The 23,086-nt window shown below is 40.4% G+C and overlaps 1 protein-coding gene across 2 annotated transcripts in view; it reads right to left on the reverse strand.

Moving 5' to 3' along the window:
* The window catches only part of SCP2 (sterol carrier protein 2), a 163,420-nt gene extending 144,581 nt beyond the window's left edge, over positions 1-18,839 (reverse strand). For both annotated transcript variants that reach the window (XM_081223104.1, XM_081223105.1), the window contains exons 1-5: positions 18,682-18,839; positions 7,208-7,265; positions 4,669-4,740; positions 2,036-2,167; positions 475-539 (exon numbers count right to left, since the gene is read on the reverse strand). In XM_081223104.1, coding sequence (XP_081079230.1) covers positions 475-539; positions 2,036-2,167; positions 4,669-4,740; positions 7,208-7,265; positions 18,682-18,750 — 396 coding nt within the window. In that variant the 5' untranslated portion in view covers positions 18,751-18,839. The remainder of the gene's footprint in view (positions 1-474; positions 540-2,035; positions 2,168-4,668; positions 4,741-7,207; positions 7,266-18,681) is intronic.
* Positions 18,840-23,086: the final 4,247 nt, after the last annotated feature.

Raw genomic sequence — 23,086 nt, forward strand, 5'->3', positions numbered from 1 at the left:
AGCTTCAAATGCTGATCTTAATTTTCCAGCATTCACCAGCAATTCCTCTCTCGTTAGCTCTTCAGTGTCTTTAGGATATCTTGTTTCTATTCCATTCAAATATTTTAGTTGTCATTAGTAGGAGAAATGATTCAAAAACCTGGCTTGCCATTACCAAAAACAGAAGTCCCAAACCTTATTAACGTTCTTCAGTTTGTTGAACGGAAATAATTTTTGAATGAATGAATGACTTTCAAATTAAACAGACAAGTCACCCTCAGATTAAATCATCTAACCTGTCTGAACATCAGTTTCACAAAATAAAGGGGTTGAACAAAATTATCTCTATGATTCTTTATTGTCTAAAATAGCAGGATCTATTGCATATACATGCAATGTCACCTTTCAGCTTTTGCAAGCTCCATTTATGGTAGTCAGATGGGCAAAGTTTTCTCATAGTGTTACAATTCCAAAATAAGAATAAATGAGACTCACTGTTAATCCAAGGGATCCCTTTTCCATCTTCTCAAACCCAAGAGCCAAGACACAATCTGCCAGACCTTGAAAGAAAATGTAATTAGTTTGAAAAATTAAATTTCTAGACGCCCAACAAAATATCATTGAATACTTCAATTTAAATAAGCATGTCAATTTATACAAAATGTAAAAACATGGTATAATCCTATAAAATTTTTAATAAGTGAAAAATTACAGAGAAAATTCTTATATGCTTCTAAATAAGAGGAAAAATTAATAAAGTATATAATTCTTTCTTTGATTCTCAGTGTTAATAAGACTTTTGATTAATGTGGAAATATGTTCCAGTGAAGAACAAATATAAATAGCTAATTTTCAATTTTTAAACATTAAGTAAAATTTTAAAAAATTTTGAAGTACCTTGATCAAAATATCAACAGAATTATTTTTGGAGGGAGGGGGCACATAAAAATGATGTTGAAGTTCAACTAAACAGCAAAACAAGCAGAATTACCAAAGTCTTTCCTAAAAAAAAGGAAAAAAAATAACATAGGGGGCACAGGGGATACTAGTATTATCCAATAGTGAGACATTATAAAGCTCCAACAATTAAAACACCAAAGAGTAGAGCAATAATCAACAATCAATCAGAAGAAAGAACAGAGGGCCTAATAAAAGAGCCTAGAATATTTGGAAATATAGACTATGATATATATCCGAGAGAACTGAAAATACATGGCCACAAAAAAAATTGTACACAAGTGCTTACAGCAACATTATTCATAATAGCCAAAAAGTAGAAACAACTCAATGTCCATCAACATGTAAATGGATAAACAAAATGTGGTGTATCCATACAATGAATTATTAATTGGCCACAAAAAAGAATGAAGTACCGATACATGCTACAACATGGATGAACTGTGAAAATATTATGCTAAGTGAAAGAAGCCACAAAAGGCCATATATCATATGATTCCATTTATATAATGTTCAGAATAGGTAAATCCATAGAGACAGAAAGTAGATTAGTGGTTGCCAGGGGCTGTTGGGAGAGGGAAATGGGAAGTGACTGCTAATGGGTACCATTTTCTTTTTGGGGTGATAAAAATGTTCTAAGATTAGATAGTGGTGATAGTTGCATAAACCTGTGAATATACTAAAAAACACTGAATTGTAAACTTTAAAAGGGTGAAGTTTATGCTATATAAAGTACCTCTCAATATAATTGGGTTTTTTTTGTTTGTTTTTGTTTTTTGCGGTACATGGGCCTCTCACTGTTGTGGCCTCTCCTGTTGCGGAGCACAGGCTCTGGACGCACAGGCTCAGCAGCCATGGCTCACGGGCCTAGCCGCTCCGTGGCATGTGGGATCTTCCCAGACCAGGGCATGAACCCGTGTCCCCTGCATCGGCAGGAGGACTCTCAACCACTGCACCACCAGGGAAGCCCTAATTGTTATTTTTTTAAAAAGAAATACATTATAAAGCAATCCCTCTGATGGTTGTATGGAGAAATAATAAAAGGGGGGCAATAGCCCCACATCTATTTAAGTTTACTAGACAAATAGGCACTTCTCACCACCCTGAATCAGTTGCCGGGCCATAAACAAAGCAGTTGAACCAGTAGAACAGTTATTGTTGACGTTGATTATAGGAATTCCAGTCAGTCCCAAACTGTGATAGATAGCCCTCTGCCCACAGGTAGAGTCACCTATATGTAAAAAAAAAAAAAAATTTATATATGCAACATGAGAATTATGGAGCTGCAAAGCAACATAATACTACATTATGGTTTTTCCAGTGTTATGTCTTTGTCTAACATATAACATGGGCAGAATAATAAATATACTATTGACATCTTACTCAGAAACAGTTTTAGCATGAAGCATCATTTACTCTGCAAATATAAAAATTCTCAAAACACAGAATATATATGCACTTTCTTTACACAATACAGAGGTAGGAAAGTAGAGACATGACCAAGTAATAGCAAACAATTCAATCTGGCTAGGGCTACATGACAGGCAGCAATATTTCATGTATACTGTCAGATATAAATCTTTTAAAACTAAACCAATTGGGCTTTCCTGGTGGCGCAGTGGTTGAGAGTCCACTTGCCAATGCAGGGGACAGGTTCGTGCCCCGGTCTGGGAAGATCCCACATGCCACAGAGCAGCTGGGCCCGTGAGCCATGGCCACTAGGCCTGCGCGTCCGGAGCTTGTGCTCCGCAGCAGGAGAGGCTGCAACGGTGAGAGGCCCGCATACCGCAAAAAAAAAAAAAACTAAACCAATTGATTAAAAGGCCATGATTTTTCTCTTCATGTACAATTTCGTAACTTCAAAAAGTTAAAAGATTCTGCATGCCAGAGTATTCCAGAGGAATGTAATCCAAGTAAAAACACATTTGACTCCCTTTCCCAAGGAATATGTCCACCAAGGCAGACATACTGGAGCAGTATGATGGAAACACCTGAAGATACAGACTCTCCAGAAGTCTTCAGGGAAAGCAGTAAGGTTCAGGACCTCCCTTTCGTAAATACATTGTGCATCTCTTTGAACTAGTAAATTTCCCTTTAAGAATTCTCTTGATATCTTGAAATCTCAAAGAAATAATCACAGATATAAATAAAGATTCATCTACAGTAATGCTTACTATAGCCTTCATAATAACTAGAAATTAGAAATAATTTAAAATGTCCAAGAATAGGGTATCATTCCTACTGCTAAATAAACTGTAGTAAATCCCCAAGACTAGAATATCATGAGATAATTTAAAATGCTGTAAAAAGACTGGGAACATTCTAAATGTCCATTAAAAGGGGATAGATTAAATAAATCATGATATATCTATTCAATGGAATACTATGCTATCATTAAAAGAGACCAAGAAAGCTCTTATGAAACAATTTGGAATAGTCACCAAGAACTACTAAGTTAAAAAGAGCAAAATATAGGGACTTCGCTGGTGGTCCAGTGGTTAAGACTCCACGCTCCCAATGCAGGGGGACTGGGTTCAATCCCTGCTCAGGGAACTAGACCCTGCATGCCGCAACTAAAAATCCTGCACACCACAACTAAGATCCTGCACACGGCAACTAAGACCCAGTGCAGCCAAATAAATAAATAAATAATTTTTTTAAAAAAAGCAAAATACAAAATAATGTGTATATTATCCTACCATGTGTGTAACAAAAGAAAGGAGGAGGGGGTATTTATACACCCACACATACTTATTTTTATATGGATAAATTACCTATGAAAAGATACACTAGAAATTAGTGAAATTGCACTACTATACATAAAATAGATAAGCAACAAGGATTTACTGTATAACACAGTAATAACCTGTGTCTTGTAATAACCTATAATGGAAAATAATCTGAAAAAATATATATATAACTGAATCACTTTCCTGTATACCTGAAACTAACACAATATTGTAAATCAAATATACTTCAATAAAAAAATAAATTAGTAAAATTGGTTGTCTAAGGAAAGGAAATCATGAGACAGGGAGACAGGAATAAGAGTGAGACTTTCCAATACATAAACATCTACCTTTTGTATTTTTGTACCATGTAAATGTTTAATCTATTCCAGAAAAAAAAATTTGAAAAATATTAATGATGAAATGAAAGAAGACTGAATCACATGGGAAATATTGAATACAATAAAATGAGAAAAGCAGGTTACCAAAAGTATGTAACTAGGACCTAAATTGAAGAGAAAATTATGTGTGCATATGTATTCACACATATTCATACTCACTGAAGGACCTACACCAAAAAAGTAATGGTAATAATCTCTGGATAATGAGATTACAGGTGACTTATTTTTTCTTGTGCTTTTCTGTGTTTCCTTTTTTTAATTACAATAGTATATATCATTTTTCTAATTAGAAAAAAATCTTAATGAAAAAATTTTATTAGACACAAAAAAATCAATAAATACAAATTTTAAGACAACAAAGAAAAAAAGATAAAAAGTGTTTTAATTTAATAAAAAAAGTGTACTGTTTTGGCAGTACAATAATGGCAAAAAAAATTTTTTTTAATATATATATATACTAAACTAGGCTGACACATAAGGGAAATCTAGGAATGATGAGAATAAGACCCTGAACTCTGAGTTTTGAGGGTTAAAATTCACAAATTCCTCTGCATTGTTTATGTAGTTGCTGTAATTTTTAGAATATATAGTTTATTACGTACCATACACATAGCCAATACATGCCTGTTCTACTGCAGAATAAGGGATCTGTGCATCCGCTAAAGCCTTCTGGCCTATAAAAACAAAAAAAAAATTATCACATAGCACTTTAAGTGAGTAAAAATAAGTTTAGAGCTTTCCCCAGAGTAAATCTACCTCTAGTTAGTCTATGTTCAATTCAAATGGCAAATCCTTCATCAAATCATCTCAGATTTTCAGAAGTTACCTTACCTTTCAAAAGTTATCATTTCTTCCTCTAAGCTATGTAACACTTTTTCATACCGCCTTTTTGATATTTAACATTTCCTATTCTAACTGTACACCTAACTATAAATATCAATATATTAAATCCCAATAGTCTTAAAGCTCCTTAATGTCAAGGTGTGTTATTCATCTCTGTGGCTCTATTGTACATCTAGAGGACAAAATAGGATAGAATTTTATTGTTGAGCAGGAGTGTGGGAGCACTCATATGGTCATCCTACAAAGCCAGGATCAAGAGATGACCCTGTCTATTGGAACAAGAAATGAAGCTTTAAGGAAAGGTACAGAAATGACCAATGGAGGAACTGAGAAAAGTTATGAAAATAAACTAGGAAGAGGAGAGTGGAAGCTAGAGATAAGATGTAACCTAAATCCTCATCTACCATAGTGAGAAGCAAACAGATGTCTAAAACTGATAAGTCAAAAACTGGAATAAGTGTGGTGGAACAAATATTTAAAGATATGGAGATAACCACCAGAAGAACTAAAGCCAAAACCGTTAAAAGAAGTTGCCCGCTGGGGAGGGGGCCTGGGAAGTATAAGCCATCTGTGTGTGTGTGTTTTAACCATATGAATGTATTACTTTGAAGTTTTTTTTAACTTAAGAAGATATATGATTGATTATGGGATTGGCTTAGTCAGACTAGTTATCTTTTCCTGCTTAATGTATGAGCAAAAAAATTAATGTTTTACTTATAATAATGTTGATGAGATTATGTTTAAAAGAGCATTCTCATATGCTGCTACTGAAACTAATAATATAAACAGTCTGAAAAATAATCTGACAAGAGTCTTAAAACTGTTTATGTTCATTGTTCCAGTGAGTCTACTTCTAGGCTTTGTCCTCAACAATAACTAGAGGTGAGAACAAATATTTGTGTTCAGCAAGATGTTTACTATAATTCTTCTAAAATATCAAAAAGTTGTGAAGCAAATATCCAACAAAAATTACGGCATAAATATATAATAAAATATGCAAAAATTATTTTTTTCCAGTTTTAAGTGGAGAAATCTTTACAATAATAAGTTTTAAAAATCAGGATACAAAACTACATATAGAATATGATCCCAGATAGCCACAGAAAAAAAAATTAAAATAGAATACACCAAGGGAATGTAAACTAATACAGCCACTATGGAGAACAGTATAGAGGTTCCTAAAAAAACTAAAAATAGAATTACCATATGATCCAGCAATCCCACTACTGGGCACATACCCAGAGAAAACCACAATTCAAAAAGACACATGCACCCCAATGTTCATTGCAGCACTATTTATAATAGCCAGGTCATAGAAGCAACCTAAATGCCCATCAACATACGAATGGATAAAGAAGATGTGGTACATATATACAATGGAATATTAGTCAGCCATAAAAAGGAACGAAATTGGGTCATTTGTTGACACGTGGATGGATCTAGAGACTGTCATACAGAGTGAAGTAAGTCAGAAAAAGAAAAACAAATATCATATATTAAGGCATATATGTGGAACCTAGAAAAATGGTACAGATGAACCGGTTTGCAGGGCAGAAATTGAGACACAGATGTAGAGAACAAACTTAGGGACACCAAGCAGGAAAGCCATGGGGGGGGTTGGGGGGGAGGTGTGATGAATTGGGCGATTGGGATTGACATGTATACACTGATGTGTATAAAATTGATGACTAATAAGAACCTGCTATATAAAAAAATAAATAAAATAAAATTCAAAAATTAAAAAAAACCAATTTAGAAAAATAAAAAAATTAAAATTAAGAAAAAACATTAAATGAATAGTGTCTACCCGGAAAATCAACATCAGTTAATCAAATCTCATGAACCTTCCTTTTGGGGGACAGAGATTTCTGATTCCCTGTATAGTAATATCTAAATACTGAGTTGAATGATGTAGTTGAAATGAAACCTAATTCATGAACACTGATAGCACTAGGTACTTGTAGAGACAAGTAGTGTCTAATAAAAAACCACAGTAACCCTTTTTGGGTTGCTGGCAGCAAGTTGGCAAGAATAGGAGGAAGGGGAATGCTTCCTAGGAGGAGGACTGTACCTGAACAACTTCATGGGACCACCGAGCTCCCAAGGTCTCCATGAGTGAGAAGCCTGTATTCCCCAGCACTCTCTTAAACAGCTGATACCTAAGCTTAGACTGCTTGGCCTTGAACTTACAACATCTCCTTTGACCCAGCTTCCTGTTAAGGTTGCAAGGCTGCTCCACAATCAAGACAGACCACACAATAAACTACAACGTTCAAAGATGTGAATGTTCTATATTACCTGCTTCCTTTGCCAAGTCAGGGTAGTCTCTTGAATTCTCAACTCCAGGCTTTGTGAACTAGAAATACAGAAGGAGATAATAAATAGAAACAAATATAGTTAGATTTTTTCACAACAGAGGACTGCAGAAATTCATTCGTCTATTCATTTAAACAAAAACATATTGAGCACCTATCGTGTTTCTGGACTCTAATAAATAATATATAGTTCGTACCCTCCGGGAGCTTACCGTCTAATGGAAAACAGGCAATTACACCACAGTGTCATAAGTACAGAATGATTTGGGAGAGACAATTACCCAGCTTTGGAGGACTAGAAAGGCTTCCCAGAGGAACTGACGTTTAAATTAAGTCTTTAAGGATGAGTAGGAATTAGCCAAGTGAAAGAAAAGGAAATTCTAGAGCAAAGGCCTGGAAATGACAGAATATAACAATTTTACATGCAAACAATTTTACATGCAAACAATTTTATATTGCAGAGGCTGAAACATAATTTGAAATGGTAAGTGATAAGGACAGAAAAATTACTGAGGACCAAACAATGATAATTACTAATATTGGGCACTTACTGTTGTTACTCACTGTACTAAGCACTTCACATGTATTAACTTGTTTAATCCTCACAACCCTCAGAGGTAGGTACTATTCTTATCACCATTTTAAGATAAGAAAACAAGGGCAGAGATTAAGTCACTTGCCCAAGGATACACAGCTAATAATTAGTGGAGCTGAAACTTCAACCTGGTTCTAGAGCCAATTCACAAGTGACCTTATATGCCCTCCTATGACACCTGGGCTTTATCCTGAAGACAGTGGATTTAAAAAAAAAAAAAAAAAAAAAAGACTGAAATAAACAATGAGATACACTACAACACCAAACACTGACAGGATGTGGAGCAGCAGGAACTCTCATTCATTGCTGGTGGAATGCAAAATGGTATTGCCACTGTGGAAGACAGTTTGGCAGTTTCTTACAAAACTAAACATCCTCTTAACATATGATCCAGCAGTTGTGCTCCTTGGTATTTACCAAATGAGTATAAAACTTATGTTCACACAAAAACCTGCACACGGATATTTATAGTAGCTTTATTTATTTATTATTTTTTAAATTTATTTATTTATTTTTGGTTGCATTGGGTCTTCATTGCTGCATGTGGGCTTTCTCTAGTTGCGGCAAGCAGGGGCTACCCTTCCTTGCGGTGCATGGGCTTCTCACTGCGGTGGCTTCTCTTGTTGTGCAGCACAGCCTCTAGGTGCGTGGGCTTCAGTAGTTGTGGCATGCAGGCTCAGTAGTTGTGGCTTGCAGGCTCTAGAGCACAGGCTCAGTAGTTGTGGCGCACGGGCTTAGTTACTCCACGGCATGTGGAATCTTCCCAGACCAGGGCTCGAACCCGTGTCCCCTGCATTGGCAGGCAGATTCTTAACTACTGCACCACCAGGGAAGCCCTATAATAGCTTTATTTATAATTGCCAAATTTGGAAGCAACCAAGATGTCTTTAGCAGGTGAAAGGTTAAATAAACTGTAGTAAAACCAGACAATGGAATATTATTCAGCACTAAAAAGATATGAGCTACCAAACCACAGGAAGACATGGAGGAATTTTAAATGTATATTACTAAGTGAAGAAGCCAATCTGAAATGGCTACATATTGTATGATTCCAACTACATGACATTCTGGAAAAGGCAAAACTATGGAGACAGTAAAAAAAAAATTAGTTGTTGTCAGGGACTGAGGGAAGGGAGGGATGAAGAGGCAGAGCAAGAGGATTTCAGGGCAGTGAAACTATTCTGTATGATGACGTAATGTATACGTGTCACCACATATGTGTCTAAACCCATAGAACATACAACACCAAGAGTGAACCCTAATGTAAACTATGGACTTCGAGTGATAATGATGTGTCAATGCAGGTTCACTGACTGTAACATATGTGCCACTCTGATGCTGATTATTGATAGTGGGCAAGGCTTTCCGGCAGGGTCGGGGGCAGTGAGCATGTAGGAACCCTCTGCACTTTCTGCTCAATTTTGCTGTGAACCTAAAACTGCTTTGAAAAATAAAGCCCTACTTTAAAAAGAGAGAGAGAGAGAGAGACTGGGCCAAGAAGACATGCACGTTAGATCATTCTAAATGCAATGTTGAGAAATGAATAACAGAGAAAGGCTGGAGGCAGTGAGACCAAATGGCATAATTCTGAAATAGCCCAAGTGAGAGTTAACTAAGATAGCAGCAGAAAGAATGGAAAGAAGCAGAGAGACTTGAGAAACATAAGTGAAGTAAAATCTACCAAATACAGTGATCAATTAGATAAGATGGAGTGGTCTGCTAGTCAGAGGTTGTGCTAACGTGAAATGGCTTTCAAAAATTTTTAACTGCAAACCACGATAACATACAACATGACCCAGTAGACACATAGTGAAGCAAAATTTTCATGAAATACTTATCCTTGTTATATTGATATTGATTTTATATATATATATTGATTATTGATATATATATTGATTTTCAACTCTATTTCAATTTTTTTAATGCTAGAGGCAACCTTCTAAACAGACGTCACTACCCCTGCAATGGATCACAAAACCCAGTTTGAAACACTGTACAGATACTAGACTTAAATGCCACACTTTATTGCACAGTGCCAAAATACATCTGTTGAACTGAACCAAAACAAAACGTTTAACATTTGTTCCTATCTCTTACCCACCCCAATTCTTCATAACTTCTGAATTAGGGAAGCCTTCATAATTCCCTAATTCAGCAGCCCCAAATTACCTATTTTCCCTGTAGTTACTCTTCAGTTCACTAATTACAATCAGAGCATGTAGTATAGAGAGCACTTACTGTAAGGAGAGAGTACTGTGCTACTAGGCTCCACCAAGTAATACCTATTAATAACCACATTATTATCCAGGTAGTGAAATGACTGCACTTTCTCATTTCTTACTGAAATCAAGGCAGTTTTTAAAAGATAAGTCAGGCAAATAAACACATATAACATTACTCCTTCAAAATGAAAAGCATGTTTAGGTGGAAACTACCAAATGTCCATTAACAATAAATTGAATATATTATGGAATGTTCACACAATGGACTATGTTACATCAATGAGAATGAACAATCCATAACTACACATAAAACTAAGGATGAATCCCAGAAACATAATGTTGAATGAAAAAGCCAAAACTAATCTATGATATTAAAGGTCAGAAGTCAGGATAATGGTAACCCTTGGCAGGCAAGGAGTCAGTGACTGGAAGAAGGCACAGAGTAATTTCTGAGGCGCTGGTAATGTTCTGTTTATATTTGCTTTTTAGTTTTTATTTTTTTTAATCAAAGAAATGCAAAAAATAAATATAAAATAAAAATAAAAACCTACCTCAAGGCCTATAAAAAAAACAGCAATCTTGTTCCACTACTCTCCACCCATTAGTCTTACTTGCTCCCAAAACATCCATTTTCAATTCTTTTAGATATTTCTTCTTTTACAAAATGCCATGTTTCTAAATATTCTTATACTATTATTTCTTTATCAATTTAAGAAATTATATCATAGTCTCTAATAAGGGCCAATGAGAATTAGGTCTCTCAGGCCACCTCACATATACATTTACAGTTCCCCCATCCTCCTTATACAGTTGAATCACAGTTTTTTTTATTAAATCAGTATGTAGTGCTTACCTTATAAAGTTAATGTTTCTTAGTATTGGGCTAGGTTGTATACTATGATTACACGTGCTTTATTGTACAATTTTGTTTTGCTTTGTTTTTCCTGGAGTTAACTGCCTCATTTTTAAAGTTTTGACCTTTTTATTGTAAATAACAGAGATACAGAAAACCACACACACACACACATATATATATCTCCTAATGAATTATTTTAAGGCAAACACTCTTGTAACCATTAACAAAGATTCTCTCCTTCACCAAATTCTAGCCAAGCTCCTCTGAGTCCTCTTCTCTACTAGGTCTCAACCTTGGCCTAAAAACTTAAAACACTAACATAGTTTTTATGAGTTCTAACTTGCTCAAGGCCAGGTCCCTAGGAGGACCCTAGCCCCACTTAAAGCACCTGCCTGAGAAAACTCAAGGCTGTCAAAAGAATTTACTGCTTCTTCCAGCCAACACCTGAATATAAGGCTGGTCTCCCAGTCTCTGTGGGAGGATAGGAGCCTAAGTTAGCAAATCCAGATGGGTTTCATGTGAACTAGCCTCCCCTCTCCCCACTTTATGTAAGTTTTCACTTCCCTGACCCTACAGCTGGCCCTCTGCATCTGTGGGTTCTGCATTCACAGATACAGTGGGCCAACTAAGGGGACTGAGCATCCATGGATCCTGGTATCCAAGAGAGATCCTGGAACCAATCCCCCAGGGATACCAAGGCACTACTGTATTGTGTCCCTACTCACCACCCTCCCTATTCCCTTATTATCCCTTTAAAATACCCAGTCACATCTGTATAAAGTTAGTTCAGTTCACACTGGACTTTTTCCCTTTTGCAATAGCATATTACTAATTAAAATCTGTCCTAACACTTTACCTAGTGTCTACCTTTATCTTTGACACCAACCACCCAGACTAAAAAATTGAACCCTGCCTGCCCCTCCACAAACTCCTCTAAGCACTCTGTTCCAATCTCAACCCCGCTCCACCCCCAAAGTAATTATTATCCTGATTCTTACAATAATCACTTCCTTTTAGTATTTCATAGCTTTATCACCCAAGTGTCTATCTGTAGACACTATTGTTCAGCCCTTTTTTAAAGTGTTTATAGGCCTTTTAAATTCTCTTTTAATCTACAGGTTCTCCTCCACTACTTTCTTTTCCTCTCAATGTATCTGTTAAAGAACTCAGAGCATTTGGCCTGGAGCTTCCCACAGTCTGGATTTTGTAGATTGAATACTCATGCAGTTCAACATGTTCCTCTGTTCTCTTTATTTCCCACACATTGGCCGCTGGATCCAGAAGCTTGCAGACTGACATTCTATCTCCCTGACAAAAGTATAGGTGGTGGTGTATTCTTTCATAAGGAAGCATATAACATCTGATTATTTTTGCTCTTTGTGTTTCTAACAGTTGTTGGTGCTCAATGACTAGATCTAGCAATTCTCAAAACTTCTCGGTCTCAAGACCACTTTACACTCTTAAAGATCACTGAAGATACCAAAGAGCTTTTGATTATGAGGATTATATTTACCAGTATTTACCCTCTTGGCACTTAAAAGAGGACATTTAAAAATAACTTTCAATTCACTCAAAAAAAAAACCCATTACATGTTAACATAAATAATTTTTATGAAAAATAACTATATCTCCCCCTCAAAAAAGTGATGAGTGGCATCGTTCTGCATTTCTGCAATTCTTTTTTTTTTTTGGCTGTATTGGGTCTTTGTTGCTGCACACAGGCTTTCTCTAGTTGCAGCGAGTGAGCGGGGGCTACTCTTCGTTGCGGTCGCCGGCTTCTCATCGCGGTGGTTTCTCTTGCTGTGGAGCACAGGCTCTAGGTGCATGGTCTTCAGTAGCTGCAGCACGCAGACTCAGTAGTTGTGGCACGCGGGCCCTAGAGCACGCAGTCTTCAGTAGTTGCAGCTCGCAGACTCTAGAGCGCAGGCTCAGTAGTTGTGGCCTGCAGGCTTAGCTGCTCCATGGCATGTGGGATCTTCCCGGACCTAGTATTGAATCCATGTCCCCTGCATTGGCAGGCGGATTCTTAACCACTGCACCACCAAGGAAGTCCCCTGCAATTCTCTTTATTGTCTGGAGGCAGCTGAATTCTCACAGCTGATTCTTCATTCAGCATTTGGCGTTATGCTGTTTTGGTTGACGTCTATGAAGTAAATCTGACCTCACACAGATATGTGATTGGAAAAGGGAGGAGCGTTTTAATAGCCTTTTTAGATAATTGTGGATATTCTTTTATACTACACTAAAACTTGACAAGTGGGAGTTTCTTACAGGTTAGTTGCAATGTTGAATTTAAAACAATATCAATGAACTTTTTATACTCTTGTTTATTCAAGTCCATTAAAATCTTGCACTTTTTTTTTCTGCAAAACCAAATTTTACTTAAAGCACAAATACGTTACTTTTTGCAAAGAGATTCACGACACAGGACTAGACAGTGAGGTCAGATAACCACTTAGCACACATTTAAGTCCACGGCGCCTCCCAGGAACTGAGGGAGTGGCCCCATGTCCCTGGATACAGCTGTCTGGGCTGATTCTAGGGGGTGACGGAGTTCAGGCTGAAGTTTAATACCTTAAATACTGGCTTCACTTGAGTACCACACAGTGGCAGCTCTTGACATTATTAAAAAGGAAGCAACGCACTAAAGGGAAGGCACAGACGGGTTTGGTGAATAACTAATTCTCACTACATAAACAGGCAAACTTAAGTTACCATATCAGCCATTCTAACATCTGTATAGAAATTCCCAGGAAGATGTGTCCCTCAAGGCTAATTGTAAACCAGGATGTACATTTTGGAAGTCGGCCCCTTGCAGCGCCTGTAACAGGAGTGTCTTGGAGACGCTGTTGTGGCAGGACAGGTCACTTTGCAGAAGAGTTGCCTGGGGCCTAACAGCTTCATCCTTCAAGCCCCACTTGGTGCACACTGGGTTTGGGGGCCGTCTTGGGGAGGACAGGGAAGAGGCACTCCTAAATAAATAAGGTCGGGAAACAGACTTGGGCTTCACACTCCATCCTGCAGTCCCCCTTAGCCCAAGCAAGTGACTGAGGAAGAAGGAACAGCAGCCATCAGGGTGGGAGTGGCCGTCCCACACCCCTGCTGGGGTCTCAGCTGAGTTGCTGGTGGTTGAGTGCTCTGATGATGGCTGGCATCTCCTTTCTTCAAAAGCATCAGTCCACACGGGTAGGATGCAGGGTGGGGCTGTCCCGGAGCCCCTCCAGTGACAGGTTTAATGGACAGCAGTAGGGAAGCAGTTTAACGGCCCAGCCAACACGGTCCTTCTTGAGAACAGCTGACCCGTGAAGGAGAAGCTCCAGGCTTCGGTCTTCAGTGTTTCTGGTGGGGCAGCAAATGGAAGAACTGGGTGACATGTAGCATGGAGAAGCTGCTGTGCTGGGCACAGACCTGCCCAGAAGGACAATGACCAGCTCTTGGGGTCTGCTTGGTGTGGCGGGCTGCTCCAGCCAAGGTGGCTTCCACTTCCTGCCTGGGAGGAAGAAGGCGTGGGCTCCCGCCCCTGTGGGGAGGCAGGACTGTGAAGTGGTCTGTCTCCTACCTTCTGGAGGGTCAAGTGTGGTTCAAGTCACAACTTCAGCAGACTTCATTTAACCAGTTTTTGTTCCCTTACAAAAAAAAAAAGACCCACAGAACCACATCCTACATGACAATAAATATGGTTTTTCTCCATAATATTGCTTAGGAAGATCAAAGGCCCGCAATCCAGTCATCCTGAAGGTCCCAAATATCGCAGACAAGTGGGGTTTTCCTGGTGAAACGGATCCCTGCGTGGGGTGGGCCAGTGTCTGTGCCGAGAGGCCTGCTGGGGTGCGTGACACCTGGGGCATTGACGTGATCCTCGGAAGAACAGAGGTCCGAGAGTAAAACATGAGATCAAAAGCAACCAGGCGTCTGCTCTCCTTGCCTTAGGCTGATGCCAGAGCTCTGCTTGTGGAGGCAGGCAGACACCCCCGAGAGGCTGGGCTGGGCTGGAGCCAGGCCAAGATGGGGCGGGGGTCCCACAGTGCGAAAGCCCCAAATAGCCAAGATTGAGGCGCCAAAAGGTTAACGCCAGCACTCCAGCGCATGCAGTGAGATCTGGAGACCCAGGTCTCCAGGAGACGCTGGTGCGGTGGCTGTGATGGCAGCGGAAGGCTGGGTGACGCAAAGAGGAGAAACGCTGTAAAGTCAGGATTCACCACCACGCATCGTGAATCAAAGTCCTGGTGCCAGACCAGTCGCAGGCACGGAAAAAAAGAATAACAAAACCCCATATTTTATGCACGGAAGAATGCAGGAGGGTTCTCAGAAACACCGTGGTGGTCTGGTATGCCTTGGAATGGAAGCAATATCCCTCCAAGGAAGCAAGAAAATCCTGCACTTTGAGTGGAGTGGTAATCTGGCTTTTCTCTGGAGCCATTTCACATAATTTTCCAAACCTCTGCCAGGAAGCTGGTATGTGTCTGACTCCCAGTGTTCTGGGAACAGGGCTGGGAAGTACCATCATTTAGTATACAGAATTTCACTTGATTCCCTTTTTTTCAACTTGGGTCTCACTCCTGCCTTCCACTAAGCCTAATGGTCAGATGATTCTAGAGACTCATCTGTTCAGTTTCTCCAGAGAACAAGCCTCCAATATCCTGACAAGGAAGGGATAGTCACCCAGTGGTAAAAAGGATCTTGGAATCCCATTATTCCATAGAAGTGTTTTCTTTCCCTCCTCTCATCCCCACCTTACTTGGCATCTAGTACATGCAGGTTCTGAGCCTTCTGGAGTTCTGCAGGAAGACTCAGCCAATATAACCCCTCTTCAGGAACTTGGGTTGTGGGTTTCTCTGTTCTGAGTCAATGACCACTTTTCCATCAGCTTTTAATCATCCAATGTTTTTCTGACATCTTTCTGCTATTGTTTCCTCTCCTAGTCACTTCACCCTTACTGTCATTTTAGTGGTATTTGGAAAGCACCAATAGAGATAAATTCATATTTTCAACCTGCCATGCTTATCCAAATGTCCTAATACATCATATTTAAATTACCTGTTTATCCTTTCCTCCTCCATAATATACATTCCTTAAGAACAGGAACCTTGTTTTTTTCATCTTTGTACTCCTAGCATATAGCACATACTATGTTTATTGAATATATGCTTAAATGATGAATTAACTACCCTATAACATTAACGTGTGTTAGAGATAGCATGGAAGAAACATGAGATTTTAAGTAATGCAGTTTCAAAATTTAGGAGCAGTATCAAGATAGATAAGTTACTTAGCCCCTCTGAGCCACAAAGATGGACAATAAAATGTGGATAATAATAATCCCTTATGTGGTGAGGATTAAACACGATAATGTAATATTTTTTAAACCGTAGCTTTGTAGAAGGTGACAAAATTAATTTTAAGCATTGTGGGTTGTGATCAGCATTTAAAAAAATGAAACAAAATAGGAAATATCAAGAGTTCATCACACATAATAATAAGTGTTGCTTTAGCAAGCTTATTTCAGTTTTGTGAGTGCATGTGTGTACGGAGTTGTGATGTAAGATATATTTCTTTCTGTGGGCTGTGGAATTATATATAAAAGTATAGAAAAATCAAATGCTTAATTATATGGTCCTGACTATAACGGCACCAGACTTTCCCCCAAAAAAAGTGGCCAACATAACTTAGAGCAGTCTGAGGAAGTTTTAAGAAAATACAGGACTTGGACTCTTGCTATAGACTGAATGTCTGTGTCCTCTCAAAATTCATATATTGATATCTAACTCACAAATCTAATTCTTCATTTTTGGAAGTGGGGCCTTTGGGAAGTCATGCAGATGGAGCCCTCAGGAATGGGACTAGTGCTCTTATAAAAAAGCCCAGAGAGTTCCCTTGCCCCTTCTGCCATAGAAAGCTGTCTATGAACCAGAGGGCAGGACCTCACCATGCATCAAATCTGCCTGTGCCTTGATCTTGAACTTCCCAGCCTCCAGAACTGTGAGAAATAAATATTTCCTGTTCAAGCCACCCAGTCTAAGGTATTGATTGCTGTTATACAGCCCTAACAGACTAAGACAGACCAGTTCTTGAAGATAGCCAGAATTTAAATCGATGAAAAGAGGGCATATCAGGAGGTAGGCAGCATACGCAAAGGGACTCGGCCTGCTGTCAGCCAGGTAGTAGTTGTGATTTAGTTGTGTTAAAACCTCTTGACATGCATCATGCGAATTCCAGTTTACCATAGGAATTAATTTCCTACACTGATAATAAAACCTCACTAAGAGAACTTCAAGTTGTCTAGGAATTCAGCTATTCAAATTAAGAACCACAACCAGTTGAGATCTACCAACAGAGCTTAAAGTATTATCTGCTAAATTTCTCCCTCTTCATTAAACCCTCCCCCAAGTTCCAAAAGATCAAACCCAGAGAGAAGTACATTGGCCTAGTAAGCACATCAATAAAGCTGCTCTCCATAGTCCCAATCTCTTCCCTGAAGATTGTAACTAACACCTCCCACACCTCCACCTCTCAACTTGAGGAAAAATAAATACATCTCCTACTTCCCAAAGCTCAGTGCTTTTCTATATAGCCAATTTAACCAGACATTTAACAGCCAGCAGTGGAGGATCTGACTGTATTTATACCGTACTTTAAAAGGTTTTACTGGGTTTCCCTGGTGGCACAGTGGTTGAGAGTCTGCCTGCCGATGCAGGGGACGCGGGTTCGTGCTCCGGTCCGGGAAGATCCCACATGCCACGGAGCAATTAAGCCTGTGCACCGTAACTACTGAGCCTGTGGTCTAGAGCCCGCGAGCCACAACTACTGAGCCCACGTGCCACAACTACTGAAGCCCAAACAGCTAGAGTCCATGCTCCGCAACGAGAAGCCACCGCAGTGTTCAGAAGCCCGCGCACAACAACGAAGAGTAGCCCCTGCTCGCCGCAACTAGAGAAAAGCCCGCGTGCTGCTGCACGCAACGCAGCGAAAAATAAATAAATCAATTAAAAAAATAAAAATGCAAATAAGTTAACCAGTGAAGACAAAAGTAGTGGGAAAAACAGAAAGCAAAGCAACAGAGGCATAAAAAAGTTTGGGGTGAAACTAAAAGCAGTTTGGCGTCACTAGAGCACAGAGGTGGTGAGGATGTCAAGAAGTGAGACTGTAGGAGTCTCTGGCCTCCTGAGAACCAAGACGAGTACCACTTGAGGAACAACAAAGGTCGGAGGATCCAGAAAACCTGCCACCTGTGCCGAGACGCTGAGCATCACTAATGATTCTCCTCCTCATCTACACTGGAACTGTCCCTGAGAAGGGATCCTACAAGGAGTATTCCTGGAAGTGCAGAGCTGGCGACATTCACGACCTGCTTTCCTTTCGGGTGTGAGGCGGACCTTGCCTCCGTCAGAGGTCCACACATCTTAGGATTCCACCCAGATTCAAAGGAGGTGCGGACTTTGGGTCATCTTGGGGCGTCCTTCACAAACTGCGCCCCAGGGAGAAAAGGAAAAAAGGAGGAAGATATGGCCGCTGGAACAACCCTGCGATATTACGAGCCCGCAGACACGCCCTACATCACAACCCACCCGAGTCGCCACTCTGATGCCCCCAGGGCCAAGAAGCCAAGCTGGGCGGTGGGATGCCCCGGGCGCCCTCCGGGTAGGAAGGACAGACCGACGCACAGCTCCAAATCTGATTCTCCCCCACCCCCACCCCCGGTTCCCGGTCACCTCGAATCTCCCCAGGCCTCACCCAGACAGAGCAGAGCAGGGAGCCCGCCTCCGGGGACCCACGGCTCTGTTTACCTTGGTCATCCCAACGCCCACCACAAACACCCGGTTCCGGCGCGGAGACTGTGAGATGTCCACATGCATGGCTCGGACTCTTCTGGGCACGGGAGCCGCAGCTAACGTAAGAACGACTGGCCTAACGAGCGCGCAGACCTACTGAAACCTCTGCTGCGCCGGAGCAATTAGAACCGGGGGCGGGGCGGTAGGCGGTCAGGGGGCGGGGCGGGCAGGCGTCGGAGCGCGCGCGCCCGCGCGCGTGCACTGAGGCGCCTGCGACTTGGCCGTATGGTCTCCTGGTGGGGCGTCGCGGGTTAGGGAATCCTTTGGGGACAAGGCTGGAGTTCACTGGTGGGCTCGAGACCCAGGCCGCCTCAGCCCTTGCAAAAAAGCTCTATAGCCTGGAACCAGCCCCTCAGGTTTAGGTTATTTATGCTGAGAGGGAGTGTGGCCGAGAGCAAGGCCTGAGGCTGAGGGCAGGGCTTGGCCAGAAACCGGAGTCACAAAAGGGTAGCCTCAGGAAGAATTTCGGAGTGTTGGAGTTGTTCTGTATCCTGTTGGTCGTAGTAGTTAGAAGAGTCACTGAACGTGTAGAACAAATAGGACTGTACACTGGGGGGAGGGGGGCGGATTTTATTACATGAATGTCTAAAACGAAAACCAAAGTTCTGTCACTAGCTCTGTGACCTTTCTTAACCTCTCTGAAACTCATTCTCATGTGTTGTTTTGTGAGGATTAAACGAGGTGATAAAAACAAAGCCTTTAGCACTGAATAGAAGGAATATGTATATATGTAGGTATACTGTGGATATATACAGTGGATGCTTTTTATTGGCTGGTTTTGAATTTGCAGATTTTCCTGCTCACAAAAATGTATTTGTAACCCCCAAATCAATACTAGAAGAACCCTTGAGGTGGCAGAAAATGTGAGTTGCCCCACGTGCCTGTTCTCAGCTGAGATTAAACAAGAACCATGCTCTGTTTGTTTCAGCTCATGCTGTAAACCAAGGTACTTCTCATGATCTATTTAGTGCCACCTTATTTGCATTTTTGCGTTTTTTGTTGATGATTTCACTGTTTAAAAGTGGTCGCCAAGCATGTTGCCTGAAATGCTGTCTAGTATACCTGGATACAAGAAGGGTGTGAGGTGCACTATGAAGAAAATACACGAACTTAGTTCAAACATGTTATAGTGCTATTGGCTCTGAGTTCAATGTTAATATATATATGTGAATAATAAGATGTCTTTAAACAGAAACACACATAAAAGAAGGTTATGTATTGATCAGCTGACAAAAAATGCTGTGGGCAGAAACTTGCAGGAGCCTAACCCTGTATTTCCCCTAGGAGCAATTGTTCAGTATTCACTAATTTGTGTTCACAGCAACTTTCAGAACATAAATACCACCAAAAACTGAGAACCGACTCTGCGTGTGTGTGTGTGTGTGTGTGTGTGTGTGTGTGTGTGTGTAAAACTTCTGAGGGCCCTTCCAGTCCTAAGGGTGTGTGATAAGAGCCCCTCCTAGATCTCCATGGCATAAAGCATCAAATGCGGGAAGTTCACTCCCTCAGGAAAACTTCCTGTAATTGTTCCTAGCACTGGTAGAATTTAAGGCCAGATGTTCATTTAGCAGAAACTCCACTTGACTGCTGAGGAGGCTTTGGGCAGGAAGCGGAACAAGGAAGCTACACGGAAAGGCAAGGGAAAAACTTGGGGCAAGCAGAGGTGTTCTGAGACTGATCACACTATCTCTATGGGGACTGAGTAACCTGTCTCTGGGGGAAGAGACATGTTCAAATTGAGGCTGACTGGCCTTGGGGTTATTGCAGGAGACAGCCTTACCCCTGGAACGGAAACTGAACCAAGTGGGCCCTCAGTTCACAGGCGATTTTTATTATTTCAAAAGGCCTTATAGAAATTTCATATGTATATACACCATGCCACCCCCAATAAAAATCACCATAGGTTCAAAACATCCATATCCAGAGCCCACTCTCTACTGAATCAGAGCTTCTGGGAGTAAAGCCTAGGCATCAATATTTAGAAAGTTGCTCCTAGTTGATTCTAAGGAGCCTCCACTAGGCTGGGTAAAGAACTCCTGAGCTGAGAATGGGTCAACTTAGTAAAATCTTCACGTGATCAGAGAATCTCCCCTTTTCCTGCCTATTCCTAAAGTCCAGCATAAGGCTGGCACTGAAGAGGCTTTTACTAAGTGTAGAGTTGTTTCTTGAAACTCTGATTGGCTGATAAAGACAGCACTGTGATTGGTGGATAAGATAACCCACTAGAGCAAGAAGTCACAGAGTCCAGTTTAATTATTATGTAACAAATGCTGCCTGTCCCATGGATATTGGTTTCAAAAAAGGAGCCCATAGAGGTGGAGAGGGAGTAATAATAAACATTGCTGTTAATGCTGAAAAGATTGGGAAAGGACACTTCCCTTTCCAATGTGGAAGACTAGATAATCCAAAAATTCTCCTGCCACAAAACACCTAGAAATGCTGCATAAAATACAACAAATTTCTTTTAAATGCATACAAGATGGAAGAGGCAAATTTTTTCTTTTAATTTTATATCCATCTGTACTGTTTGAATGTTTTGATCTTGTGTGTGTTACTTTTATTTTTGTCTTTACTCTATCATGTATTTATTTTAATTTTTGTTGTGTTTTGTTTTCATTTTAACTATTTATTTTTGAGTGGATAATACTTAAAACATGAATCAAGATTCAAAAAGTACAAAAGGTCAAACTGTAAAAATTCTCCCCCCTACCCCTATTGCCAGCTTCCAGTTCCTCTCTCCTATCCTAGAAATATTTTATGTAACTACAACCAAGTGTATATATACCCACCTAAGTAATGCTGTCCCTCTTTATAGCACAAATTTTAGCATTCTTTACACACTATTCCACATCTTGATTTCTTTTCCATACAAAAATAGATTTTGAAGATCATATCAGAGCTTCCTATGTTTTTTCATAACTGCATAGTATTCAATTTACAGATGTACTATAATTTATTTAACCAATTCCCTGTTGTTGGATATCAACACCGTTTCCAGTCTTTTGCTATTATAAGCAATGCTGCAATGAATAACCTTGTACATATGTTATTTCACACCTGTGTGGGTATATCTGTAGGTTAAATTCCTAAAATTGGAATTTCACGGTAAAAAACAAAGAGGTGATTTATACTTCTGAACATATATTGCCAATTGGCCTCCATTAAAGACATTACTATCATCATCGTGAGAGTGCTCTGCATAGATCCTTTAATAACTAAAACAATAGTTAAATTCATATTATAGTTCAGAAGGGATTACTGAAGGATTTTTTGCTTAAAACCCTCAGGATTTAAAAGAAAAAAATGTTACTGCCTATGGCCATATTATTACTACCGCTCTCATCCTACCTCCCTTGCTCCTTTGCTAAGCTTCCTTGGAATCCCAGAAATAATCATAACATAGAGAGGAGGAGGTGCACCTTGTTATTTTAAAAACCAGGCACTAGGGCTTCCCTGGTGGTGCAGTGCTTGAGAGTCCGCCTGCCAATGCAGGGGACACGGGTTCGTGCCCCGGTCCGGGAAGATCCCACATGCCGCAGAGCGGCTGGGCCCGTGAGCCATGGCCGCTGAACCTGCGCATCCGGAGCCTGTGCTCTGCAACAGGAGAGGCCACAACAGTGAGAGGCCCGTGTAGCCACAACAGTGAGAGGCCCGCGTACCGCAAAAAAAAAAAAAAAAAAAAAAAACAGGCACCAGATTTCCTCTTAGGAGAAGAACTTCCTTTACTTGGTGTATTAGTTTGTGAGGGTTGCCATAACAAAGTACTATAAATTGGGTAGCTTAAACAGCAGAAATTTATTTCTGCACAGTTCTGGGGGGCTAGAAGTCCAGGATGAAGGAATTGACAGGGTTGGTTTTGTCTGAGGCCTTGGCCTCTCCTTGGCTTCTAAATGGCCATTTTCTCACTTAGTCTTCCTGTATACCCATCTGTGTTAAAAAAAATCTCTTCTGGGCTTCCCTGGTGGCATAGTGGTTGAGAGTCCGCCTGCCGATGCAGGGGACACGGGTTCGTGCCCTGGGCCGGGAAGATCCCACATGCCGCAGAGCGGCTAGGCCCGTGAGCCATGGCCGCTGAGCCTGCGCGTCCAGAGCCTGTGCTCCGCAGCGGGAGAGGCCACAACAGTGAGAGGCCCGTGTACCGCAAAAAAAAAAAAAAAAATTCTTCTTATAAGGACATCAGTCATGTTGGATTAGGGCTAACCCTAATGACCTATTTTAACTTAATTACCTCTTTAAAGACCCTATTGCTAAATACAGTCACATTGTGAAGTACTGAGGGATAGGACTTCAACACATAAATTTGGGGGGATGACACAATTCAGTCCATAACAGTTAGCATTAACCTCCTTAAGTGTGAGAT

The sequence above is a fragment of the Mesoplodon bidens genome, assembly GCF_964165515.1.
Source record: "Mesoplodon bidens genome assembly, chromosome: 2".
NCBI lineage: Eukaryota > Metazoa > Chordata > Mammalia > Artiodactyla > Ziphiidae > Mesoplodon > Mesoplodon bidens.